Here is a 12,063-nt window from a genome sequence, read left to right on the forward strand (position 1 = left end):
AGGAGCAAGCGTCTTTTAATTTCATGGCTGCAGTCAGCATCCGCAGTGATTTTGGAGCCCAACAAAATAAAGTTTGACACTGTTTCCACTGTTTCCCCATCTATTTCCCATGAAGTGATGGGACCAGATGCCATGATCTTTGTTTTCTGAATGTTGAGCTTCAAGCCAACATTTTCACTCTCCTCTTTCACTTTCATCAAGAGGCTTTTGAGTTCCTCTTCACTTTCTGCCATAAGGGTGGTGTCATCTGCATATCTGAGGTTATTGATATTTCTCCTGGCAATCTTGATTCCAGCTTGTGCTTCTTCCAGCTCAGCGTTCCTCATGATGTACTCTGCATAGAAGTTAAATAAGCAGGGTGACAATATACAGCCTTGACGTACTCCTTTTCCTATTTGGAACCAGTCTGTTGTTCCATGTCCAGTTCTAACTGTTGCTTCCTGACCTGCATACAGGTTTCTCAACAGTATCATGTGTAAAATAGATAGCTAGTGAGCCATTGCTATATAACACAGGGCGCCCAGCCTGGTGCTCTGTGATGACCTAGAGGGGCAGGACGGTGGTGTTAAGAAAGAGACTCAAGAGGAAGAGGATATATATATATATACACACCCTGGGTTCAGTCCCTAAGTTGGGAAGATCCCCTGGAGAAGGGAACGGCAACCCACTCCAGTATTCTTGCCTGGCAAATTCCTTGGACAGGGGAACTTGGAGGGCTGCAGTCCTTGTGTGTGTGTGTGTGTGTGTGTGTGTGTATGACTGCTTCACGTTGTTGTATGGCAGAAACAAGCACAACTTTGTAAAGCAATTATCCTCCAATTTAAAAAAGCAGAGATGGAGTGCAAAGGGCAGCAGGGGCCTGAACCAGCCAATGCTGGGTCCTAGCACTTGGAACTTATGCCCCGGACACACAAGCAACTCTGATCTCCAGCCCAGTCTTCACTGAGGAGCATCACTGAAGTCGTGGCCTTCCGCGGGGCTTGAGCCGCTGGGCCACAGCTGAGTGTTGGTCTTGACTTCCTTGTTCTCTCCTCTTTTCCAGGTCATTGAGTGCATCACCCAAGGCCGTGTTTTGGAGCGGCCCCGAGTCTGCCCCAAAGAGGTGTATGATGTCATGCTGGGGTGCTGGCAGAGGGAACCACAGCAGCGGCTGAACATCAAGGAGATCTACAAGATCCTCCACGCTTTGGGGAAAGCCACCCCCATCTACCTGGACATCCTTGGCTAGCAGTGGCCGGTGGTCACAAATCCATATTCTGTTGCCTCTTCTCTCCTGGCCTCACCCCATCCCTCTTTTCCACCTCACAGACTCTTTTCTTCCATCCTCGATGAAGCAAACATCTTCATATAAACTCAAGTGCCTGCTACACATACAACACTGAAAAAGAAAGAGAAAAACCCTGTAAGGCAGTTTGGCATATATATATATATATATATATATATTTATATATCTAACTATCTATGTATCCATATCTACAGAGAGATACCCTCTTCTCTAATGCACAGAGAAGCTGCTGATACAGAAACCGCAAGACTGTAATGACAATTCAGAAAATCTTATATATTATGAACGCAATTGGAAATTTGTGTAGGTGTAGGCTGTGGCCTGTATTTCTTCAGCTTTGTCTTTTGAGAGCGGAAGATCTTAAAGATGCAGAGAGACAATCTTTGTGTTGGGATGGGAGGAGCTGGGGAGGAGTGCCAATCACTTCTGCATAGGTATGATCACCTGCACAGGCGTGTTAGCCTCAAGCTCTACACAGGCGCATGGGCAGACCGTGTCAACAGGGTCAGCAAGGAAAGAACACCAGACCGGGGGCCGCTGGAACACTTCACGCCTCCCCTGACCATCGTCTCTACCGCCATCCTCCTCCCCACCACTTCCAGATGATTTTCTAACTTATCCTTTCTAGAAAGTACAGTTCTCATGCTTTGGGGAGTGAACAATGGCGCCTACAGGTAAACACTGAACAAACAACAGCAAAACACGAAACCATGGCGACAGTGGACTACATCCATCTGGGTGTAAACCGCGCCTTCCTTTCTAAATCTGAAAGAGATGTGTCATCTATCCTCTGAACTTCAAAAACTGGACTTTCTGGATTTAAAGAGCCACAGAATTAAAAGCCGAAATCTGAACCCTGTCATGGCACTGCCTTCTGTCTTTCCATCAGGCAAAGACTCCTCGGCCTCGCCTCCCACATTCAGGCCACTGGGGAGATAAGCGGGGTTTTGGACATCCCCTGTGCTGTCTGTAAAGTGGATACAGTAGGGCTCCAACAGCAGGAGAGCTCATGCTTTTCAGGTGATTGAAGGTGCGCCCCTCTGGGCCCTCTGTGTCTTGTCCTGTCTCCTCTAGATTCTAGCTCCCACTTCTCAGGAGCTCTGTTAAGCCCCAGGTAAACCCCGCTGCTGGAAAAGGGGGCCAGGTCCAGCCAGAGCCCAGGCAGTGCTTGTTTCAGAGAGTCAGGCGATGGTGTGGGCAGGAGCCAGCAGGGAAGAATCTATTTGGCACCTGCACCTGGCCCCTTGGCATTCCCCTCACGTTTCCAGCCCCTGGAAGGATTGATGCATGTGCCTTTGAGCTGCTGTGAAAATGCAGGGGCTGAGGAATCGCTTTTGTGGGCTGGGGGCGGGGGAGGGGCCGAGGCTGCTTTGGGAGGCGTCCAATGGCCACCGCCACAGGCTGGGCATCTTAATGAGGACGGAGCCCCGACCAGGGAGAGAGAACGAAGAAGCATCTGGGCTGGGGCCAGCTGCCTCTGCCCCAGCACCAGGGAGATCACTGCCTTCTCGGTGGCCACTGTCAAGGACCGTGATGGGGTGGGTCTCTGGGCCGCCTGACCCATGACCCCAAGAGGCCCATGGAAACTGACAGCTTGGCCCCAGGGAGCCCTCCCATGGGTGAGGCGAACTGTGCTTCTCCCAGGCCACCGGCCCCTCCACCTCGCCCCAGGCACAGAGCTACCAAATGGATTGGCCTTTTGCCCAACTGGCATCTCCGGGTCCCCTGACCTGCCCCCTCTATGCCAGCTTAAGGGACAATCTGCAGCCTGGACGTCCTGGTCAGCTTCTGGACAGTCATCCTGCGTGGGGTTTGGGAGACTGAATTCTGTGTTTGTGGCTTTGCTTCTTTTTTTAAGAACCACAGGTATTTTTATTCTGATAGAAAAAAGCAGCGCCCAGACAATGGGGCACAGGTGGGCTTTGGGGATGGGCGAGGCTGCTGAGTGGGCTGTGAGGAGTGGGGAGGGAGTCAGAGTTGGGTGTGGGCTTTCTCACTGTGCTGTGCTCCCCTCCCCGAGGACTTTTGAGAAGAGCTCTTGGGATGGACCACCTCAAAGGAATCCTGTGCTGTCCTATGACAGTGACCCCTTGGCCACTCCAGGGCTGCCGATGTTGGGTTGAACTCCGTAGTCTGGTTTGGTCCTAGCTAAATGAAAGACAGGTGTTCCAGGAGGGAACGGTCGGAAGGTCCTGGGAGGAGGTTTCTCTTAGCGAGAGATGAGTCCCCAAGGTTCCTGTTGCTGCCTCATCCCCAACCCCCCAACACATACACTGTGTGATTTCCCTCTTCCTGTGTGTGTGTTCCTAGAACCTCAGAGTCTCCGGTGGTCTCAAAGATGGGGAGGTGAGAAGGGATCAGTGGGCAACTGGGAATTCAGAATGCAGCAGAGTTTCGATACAGGGTGCTGAGTCCTGCTGGCCTGATGAAAGAAGGCAACTCCTTTGCCAGCACAGAGGCTGGTGTTGTCAGATTTCCCTCGTCCTAATCCCACGGGCCTCTGGGTTGGCCTGGGGGTCATGCCCTCATCACATCCATTGTTGGCAGCTGCCTCCTGTGAGAGTCTGAGATGAAGGATTCGGAGGGGAAGGGCTTGCTTTCTCGCAGCCCTTGCTGTGTGCTCTGTGTAGAGTCTGCACGTTGACTTGTTAACCTCAGTGGGTAGCAAACATCAAGAGTCTTTTTGGAAAGTGAAGGAGGCAGAGGATGGGGCTGCAGCAATGGAAAGGGTCCTCGGGGCTCTAGGTGTTCCCTTCTGTAGAGGGGCGGGACTGAGAAGGTGCCCCTGGGTCTCCATCTGTGACAGGCAGGATGTGTTTGCTCAACTCTGGTCCCCTCTTTGTTCTGAGATTCTTAGAGTCAGCCCTAAATCTCTGTGTCCTTTTCCTCAGGGCCACTCTGGACTGTCTGGGGGGTGCCCTCTGTAGACCCTGAGTGGGTGGGGGCAGTTGCCTCAGAGGGCTCATCCTTCTGAACGTGGGTGGCTTCAAGAAGACTCTCCTCTCCTCATTGGCAGTCACAACGCTTCAGGGCTGAAGTGCCCGAGGTCACTTTAGGTCTCCTTCACCCTCCTAGCCTCCCTGCACACTCAAAAAGCCCTGGTGAAGGGTTATTTATTTGCTTATTTATTTTTAAAGAGCTGGAGGTCGTTAGATGGGTTTTGAAATGACACCTTATTAGCCAATATGGCCACCCCCATCTAGTTCAATCTAATGGCCCGCTACCAAACTCTGCAGTTTAGAAGTCCTTGCCAGAGTGACTGGGAAGGGGCGTAGCATCATGCAGGCTCCTTTGTAGCTGTGGTGGACACGCGCAGTCCCCCAGGCTAGTCTCCCTGCCACGCCTCCTCACCTGGTCCCCCCCAGACTGTGAGTGACTTGCTGTTAGATGCCCGCCTGGGAATAGGGTGCCATAGCCAGGGGTCTTTCCAGTTCTTCTTGACTTTGGCGGTGAACCCAATGCTGTCCTCTAGTTACATCCCTGACCTCTGAGTGGATCTTGAGGATCACTAAGCCTCGTTTAGTTAACAGGCAAAAGTCTTGATATTTCCTCCACTCAGAAGATGGTGTGCAAATCATCCCTGGAAAGAGACCTCCTACGAGAGGCAAAGGTTCCTTGGTCCTTCTGGGTTCAGGTTGACCATGGCTCTCTTTCTTCTCTGATGCTTACTTTGCGGAATACACTAGTGCAACTATTTTTGGTGCTAAATACTACAGAAACCAACACCAATGGTAGAATAGCCAGCCAGCCCAATTCTAGAGCTGTATGAGACTCAACTCAGAAGCAAAAGCAGGTCAGTCTTGCCTGGAGAGCACAGGATACATGGGAAGTTAGATGGTGACATGGATTGGTGGAAAGACCTCTGAGATTCCTGGCTTTGCTCTAGTTTCTCAGGGGATGTTGGCCAAGTCAGCTAATCTCACAGATTATCCCGTTTCTCATCTGAGGCATTTAGAAAGTTGGAATGGTTATCCTTAAGGTCTCTTTCAGTTAAAAAATGTTGTGTTATGTTCACACTTTTTTTTTTTAGACTTGCTTGTTAAAAAATAAGAGGGAAACTAAAAGATAGGTAAGGAGGAGAAGGAGGGAGAGTTATCAGTGTTTAAGATATTGATTATAGAAGCCTAATCAGTCAGGTTCAGTGAGGATTAGGTCTCGGGGTTTTTGGTGGAGGGAGGTCAAGCAGACAAGCCCAGGACTCAATTTTCATACTCTTAAGGAAGGCTGCTAACTGGCCCTTGGTTGATCTCACCAACCTGTCCCCTCAACTGGTCATGCTACTCCATTCAACACCAGCATACCCAAAGTTGGCAGAAACTGTTCCAAGACTTGGAGACAGGGTGCCTGCTTACTCCTTATACAGGTTGCTGGCAATCTGAGTCAAAATTCAAGAGATCTTTACTCTCACCTGCTATTGTGAGGAGCTAGGGCGTTGAGAAGACATCGGTGTTTTAAATGGCAGATTATTCATCAAAATTCTGCTCCATTCAGGTGTGATGAGCGACTTCCTTGCCATAAGTTTCCAAACCAAACAGCAGCAGTAGTTTTCACTCAAGGTATGGTTGTTAGTATGGACGGTCTTGAGGTCTGGGGTCTTCCTTGTGCTTTGCTCAGCGTCTGGAGCAGAGAAACATCTATAGATGTTTGTCGCATGAGCCCATGTGCTGCCAGTCTAGAGAACTGCCCTCAAATAGGACTGCCTATTGTCAGCTTTGGCTGGGAGCCAGTCTGCTATCGAGTCCATAGCAGTTGCCTTAGAGCAAAAAATGATTCTGTAACCAATAAGGTTTTGGTTCCTGGAGCACCAATATCTTCTTTGATATCAGTCTTTTTTTTTTTTTATTTCTACATTTAATAGGTTTCAAAGGAAGATTCCAAGATTTTGTACCATCATTAAGATATCAGTATAGGCTTTAGAACATGTTTTGGGATTGCTTAACATCACTGGGAATCATCTTAAGTCATCTTAAGGAGAGTGAGTGAGTGATAGTCACTCAGTCATGTCTGACTCTTTGTGACCCCAGGGACTGTAGCCTGACAGGCTCTTCTGTCCCTGGAATTCTCCAGGCAAGAATACTGGATTGGGTTGCCATTTCCTTTTCTACTGATGGAGAGAATAGACCTATATACCTTATATGCTTATATCCACATATTTCACTGGAAAGACTTCAGTGGAGGTCCCCTTGGAGTAAGGAAGTCGATTCCATCAAGCCTCATCGATTTGAGCCTTACATGTCTCAGGGATGAGAAATCTAGAGATGGACTGGCCTAACGATGTTCAAAAAGGTCCTGATGGAAAATCTGTTCTCTTGTAAAGTTCGATTGTTGGGGGCTCCCTGAATTAAATTCTGCCGGTGATGACATCCTAAGCATCTAAAAAATCATTCTTCCCGGTTCACGGATCACACGAGAACTCACCATTTCTACACATCTTGTCCTGTTTTCAGGCTGGTATTGAATTCACCAGCACTGCAGGTGAAACCAATCTGTGGGAGGAATGGGACGGAGAGAATGTGAGATGTTGGTCATTGATTGCTCTTTCTGAAAGGCACTGCTGACTGTGGTGGATGTGGTGAATATCTGTGAATCCCTGCATGGGGTATGAGGACTTTTGCTGTGAGAATAATCAGTTTCACCCAAAGAATATGGTATCCTGGCTTCTGACAGAGTCTCTGCCTCCCTGGTACATTCCTCCAAATCAGAGTTCCCTGTGCTGTTTATACAAATTCTTTGCAAACAAGTGATCCTCCCACCCAAGTCTTGGTATGCCAACATAGACACTATTCTATTTCACAAGGAGACCCAAGGAAATTGGGGGCACTCTATCAGAGTACTTGAAATTCTTGGCCCAAGTAAGAAAAATTCAAAATCCACTTCCTTTTTAAATTCCAAATTTAAAACAAGACCTGATCTGATATTTGCAGTGGAGGGTGGTATCTTAAGCCAGCAGGAGGCAGGAGACTGAGCTCTATTCATTTTTCCCAATCACCAAGGTAAATGATACTTTATGTGCAGTGCCATGGCCCAAGCTTAGAGCTTGCAAGAGATACTTATGCCCAACAAAGCTAGAAGTTTATAATAGAAGGCATGTCAACATAGTATAGGTGAAGAAAGCTGTTGGAGTCTCCTTCTGAGAAATGCCTGTCACTCAGATCTTGCTTTTCAGCTTTACATCTCATGAGAGAAGTTGGTTTCTTCTCAGTTTAGATGATGACAAATTTAGATTTCCTTCCTGAATGTCTGAAGGTAGATTGAACACCCGGATATCCACAGTCTACCCTGCACTTTTCTGGATGCAGCATCTCTAAAGCCCATGAGAAATATGAGTAGCTAAGCTATCTGGTAGCTATTCCTTCATTTAAGAAGAGTTTGTGGGCATGATAAAAACAAATTTTGTAATGTGTTAACAGGTAGCACATACTCAGGTGAATAGTTTCCTGACATCTTTCGTTTTCTCTTGGAGAAGTGTTTATGCTCCATCTTCATTCCACAGCTTCCTGACATTAGCTGATTCCGTTAAGCTCACCTCTGGAGTGAATAAATAAACTTGGTCCAAGTGATTTGATGCCTGCTTTCCTCAGTAGAGAAGTAAATCTTAGTGATGAAGAACGTCTTTCATTGTTGTCTTTTTTTTTTTTTTAAACTTTTTCTTCTGGCTCTTATCCTCCTGCTTCCATAAGACTGACAATCCAGTTTCTCAGACTCCATGAAGGTCTTAATATAAGGTGAATCCCAGGCCCACAAACAGTTTGGACTTCAAACAGTGAGAAAATTGGCGCTGAATGGTTCGGCACACAAAGCAGAAAACTTTCATTTCCTGCAGGCAGGATGGAATTGACTGTTATATTAAGACTTCTGAAGGAGCCCTGCCCTGGAGTAATTTCAGCACTGTCAGACAATGTTGACATCTAGATTAACCTCTGTGCAGTGAAGTTTACTGCAGAGCACATTGAGATGCATGCGGTGGATCTCTGCAAATCTCATCTAGAACCATAGGTGGGTCACCCTCCACACCATGCCCCTCCACTCCCCACCCACTCCTCTCCCCATCTGTGGACTTTTTAACCTCCAGGAGCCATGGATCCATGCCATCTGATCCCAGGAGATGGAGTTTGGCCTGTCTCGCGTTCTCTCTCTCTGTCCATGGTGCTGAACCAGGCTTTGTGCTCAGTTGGAGTGACAGTGGTTGTCATTGTATTGGTTTTCCCCTCAGGGGACCTCAAATCAAGGCGTGACAGCCACTCTGCTGATGACAAACAGTTTTGTGGCATATCTTTATGCTGCACAAAGTGAAATGGTTCATAAGGAATTAGTATGCCCCACATCTATGAAACTTGCTCTGAGCTCTCCAGTTCTCTAGCATTTCCAGGTTCAGATGTAACAGGTCCTGACTACAGCTTGCTGGTCAGGTGGGGGTGAAGGGTTCTAATGGATGGAGGTATTGCCGTATGTCTGGGTAGGTGTTTCCTATGGTTCTAACAAAAGAGGTAGCATAGCTCCTTTTTCTCCTGCTTGGGACAAAGGATGCAGCTGTCCACTAGGATCTAGTTTGCCCACTCTCTCCTGATGGGGTGATGGGCTCCAGAGTGGCCCATACCTTTTCTAATTCACTATGTGAAACCACACAGGGGTGCAGCAGCCAGAAGAAACATCAAAGTGAAAATCTCAACTTCTCTACAACCGGGGGCCACTTGTCACATCAAATGTCTTGAGAAATGTCCTTTAGTGTAGATTCATTGACCACAAATTTCCCTGGTGTCTTACTGATTTCTGTTTTTCCCTTAAATTGCTTTTCCCACTTTGCCTCATATCTTTAATATGAGTAACAGGAATTTTTTTGTATTCTCTTAGACATTATTTAGAAGAAATGAAAGTTGCCAGTCAAGGACATTGTGTTTATTGACTGGGAAAATAGATTTCTGGGCCAAATAATGTCACAGCCATAAAGAGGCAGACTTGATGACTTTATTTAAAAGCAATTATCAGTGTTTCATTTTGTTCTGGGTGCTCAAGCTCATATAGGGCAAACTGCATTCATCTTTCTGTGTTATTACTTAATCTTGTTCACATGCACACACGCACACACACACAAATACCTTTGCACTCCTATTGGTCCCAAAAGATCCAACAAGCAGTGTGCCCCATTTGTCTTTCTCCCACAAATCTCCATGCACATGTATGTGCAAACAAGTGTGCACCAAGCCTGAAGTTTCTTAAACTTATTATATCTCACCTTTTATTTTATTATCATTACACCGTCTTCAGTTTTCAGACTTTTTGCACTATGGATCATCTATGAAATTAAGGCCTTTTCAAGGAAGACTGTATGTTAAGTTTTCAGAACCTTCACATTTAAAGGTTGGATTTATCTTCTCAGAGAAACATAAAACCAAACTGAACTTTGATGCAGATTTTATTTAATTTTTTGGGATGGAAGAGAAGCACTGGATTGGAGCCTGAATAGCACATATTGAATTAAGTATAAGTATAAATGTAAGTTAGTTCAAGCAGATTACTGAACCTATTTTGGGACTGAAACCATGAGATATCAAACTTTCAAATGGAATGGGAGCAAGAGGGGAAGTGGTAGACTTTCCTGGAAGATTTCGATGTTCCGGGGACAAGGACAGAGCACTGGGCTAGAAGTCAGCTAGGAATAGTTTGGCTGGGTGATTGTTCCCAAGTTGCTTCAATTCTCTGGGTTGATGTGTAAGTGTCCTTAGTCCACAATGGGCAGCATATAAGTCAATCTTCAATTCATCTGTTGCTCAGATCACTTTTGACTGAAGGATGTCTTCTCCAGGCCTCCCCTAGAACAAGAATGCACATACCCCTGAATCTGAAGATTCAGCCTCACTTTAGTCTTGTGTTCAGTTCATCTCTTGTAGTTTTTTTTTTTTTTTTGTATTTTCTTGAAAGTCCACACTTGTACCATCCACCACTACCCGTTATCTTATCACTCTATCTCTGCCAAGTCAGAAAAAGCCCCACCGGCCCATCCCCTTTTTTCCTAGTTTGGGCATCAACCACACTTGGTTGCTGAAGAGGAAACCAGTGTGCTCCCAGCCATCAGTCTCTTTCCAGCTCATTTGACCAAATGATTAGCTCCTCATTATCGCCTCATCAGTCCCTTTTGCACAAGAAATGTTGGGACAACAAACCTATGATAATGCCCTGTTCTATCTTTTTGAGGATTATTTGTTCCTTCTGTCTTGGTTTGAAGAGGCTTGCCTTGCCACAAACAGCTTTTCCTTCAAATTTATTTGGTCATTTTTCTGGCTGTTAAATAGACTGATAAATGGTAAACATGGTTTCCTTCTCTTTTTTCCTGCTTAGGCTCCTATCAGCATGGGTGTACTATATCCCTACAGAATAAGAATGTCACATGTCAGCAAGATGTTTATTTATTTAGTGGAAAGGCTATAATATGGAAACACAGATTTGCAGCAGCATCCAAATCTTCAAGAGGATAAAAGAGTCTTTTTCAATCAAATGAGATCTTTACTGTAATGGCACCAGAAAGGCTTATACCTTAAGAACTGAATTGAACCTGATAACATGTTCTCTTTTTAGGGAACAATGAGGTGGAAGAAATTACCCCAGGACCTGGGAGACTAGTATCAGTAGATATTTCCACTCTATCTCTCAAATGGCTCTGAGAACCGACAGTTAACTATCCACGTTAACTATTAAAAGCAAATTCATCACATTTAAACACATTCCTATTTGCTTGATATAGTTTTTCCCCTGGTACTTCTGGGGATAGTTTAATAGTGTTTCTTTTCTTGATCCCTGTTAATATTTTCAATAAGATTTCTAAATTATTTTATGTTCATTTTTTTAGGAAAAATAGAGTCAATTTTAAATTCTGTGTATGATAAAATGACTAAACAGACTGAAAGTAGCATAGGGTAGGGGGGCAACCATAGGACTAGGGAGGAGGCAGAGGATGTCAAAGCTCCTATTTTTGCTGAGTGATCTTGGAAAAATCATTAGCCCTTCTGTGCCTCTGGTTCTTCATCTACAAAAGAAAGCTGCTAACATCTCCCTGTCTGCACCAAATGAGATCACAGTTGTCCAAGCACCCTGTGGGCTTCATGGGATACCTCAAGTAGTAGAGCCCACTCTCTGGACAGTGAGTTTTGCCAAGAGCCTTCCTGGGTGTTGAGGCTGCGAGTTCCTTTGGAGATGTGCTGTGTTTTGAAGAGTATCTTTCTTAAATCCCTCCTGTGATTTGGTTTCTAGAGTTTTGTCACAGGTATTTTACTCTTGGAATAATCATCAAGCTTGGAAGACCAGAGAATGCCTTTCCAAAAATACAAGCAGAAGAAGGATGCCTTACTCATCTGGCTTTGTCACTGAAAAAGTTTTGATGGTAGACCTTGTTTTCATGTCTGGAGTCCTGAATGTTTTGTAGCAGAATGACATCTCCTGCTGTGTTTAACTCTATATTATCTGTTATTGCTTTTGTGATTTCTGTAGATTTCAATGTAATTTTTTTAAAGTGGGACTCTATTACGTTTCCTTGATAAATTGGGTAGTGAAGCCAATCTTGAAGAACAGCACCCAAAGTGATAATGACCCTGAAACAGTATTGTGTTCATTCTGGGGCCAGCATTTTGTGTATATGGAAATAACCTCAAGATGGAAAAAAAAAAATGCTAGAGTGAAAACCAAATGCCAGACCACATTTCTAACAGCCTCGCGCACTCCCAAATAGGTGTGATTGGGATTCCCACTGAGAAACACATCTGATTGGAAATGAAACCACTGACAAT

At 45.7% G+C, this 12,063-nt stretch overlaps 1 protein-coding gene across 5 annotated transcripts in view; it reads left to right on the top strand.

Moving 5' to 3' along the window:
• NTRK3 (neurotrophic receptor tyrosine kinase 3) overlaps positions 1-11,051 on the top strand; it is a 436,755-nt gene extending 425,704 nt beyond the window's left edge. For 3 of the 5 annotated variants that reach the window (XM_088829672.1, XM_088829668.1, XM_088829669.1), the window contains exon 19: positions 1,043-11,049. In XM_088829672.1, the coding sequence (XP_088685798.1) occupies positions 1,043-1,228 (186 nt within the window). In that variant the 3' untranslated portion in view covers positions 1,229-11,049. Of the gene's footprint in view, positions 1-1,042 lie in introns of all 5 variants that reach the window. The other 2 variants (XM_055417762.2, XM_088829670.1) reach the window with 2 other exon arrangements.
• Positions 11,052-12,063: the final 1,012 nt, after the last annotated feature.

The sequence above is a fragment of the Moschus berezovskii genome, chromosome 21, assembly GCF_049115385.1.
Source record: "Moschus berezovskii isolate FMDL1 chromosome 21, NW_MosBer_1.0, whole genome shotgun sequence".
In the NCBI taxonomy this organism is placed as follows: domain Eukaryota; kingdom Metazoa; phylum Chordata; class Mammalia; order Artiodactyla; family Moschidae; genus Moschus; species Moschus berezovskii.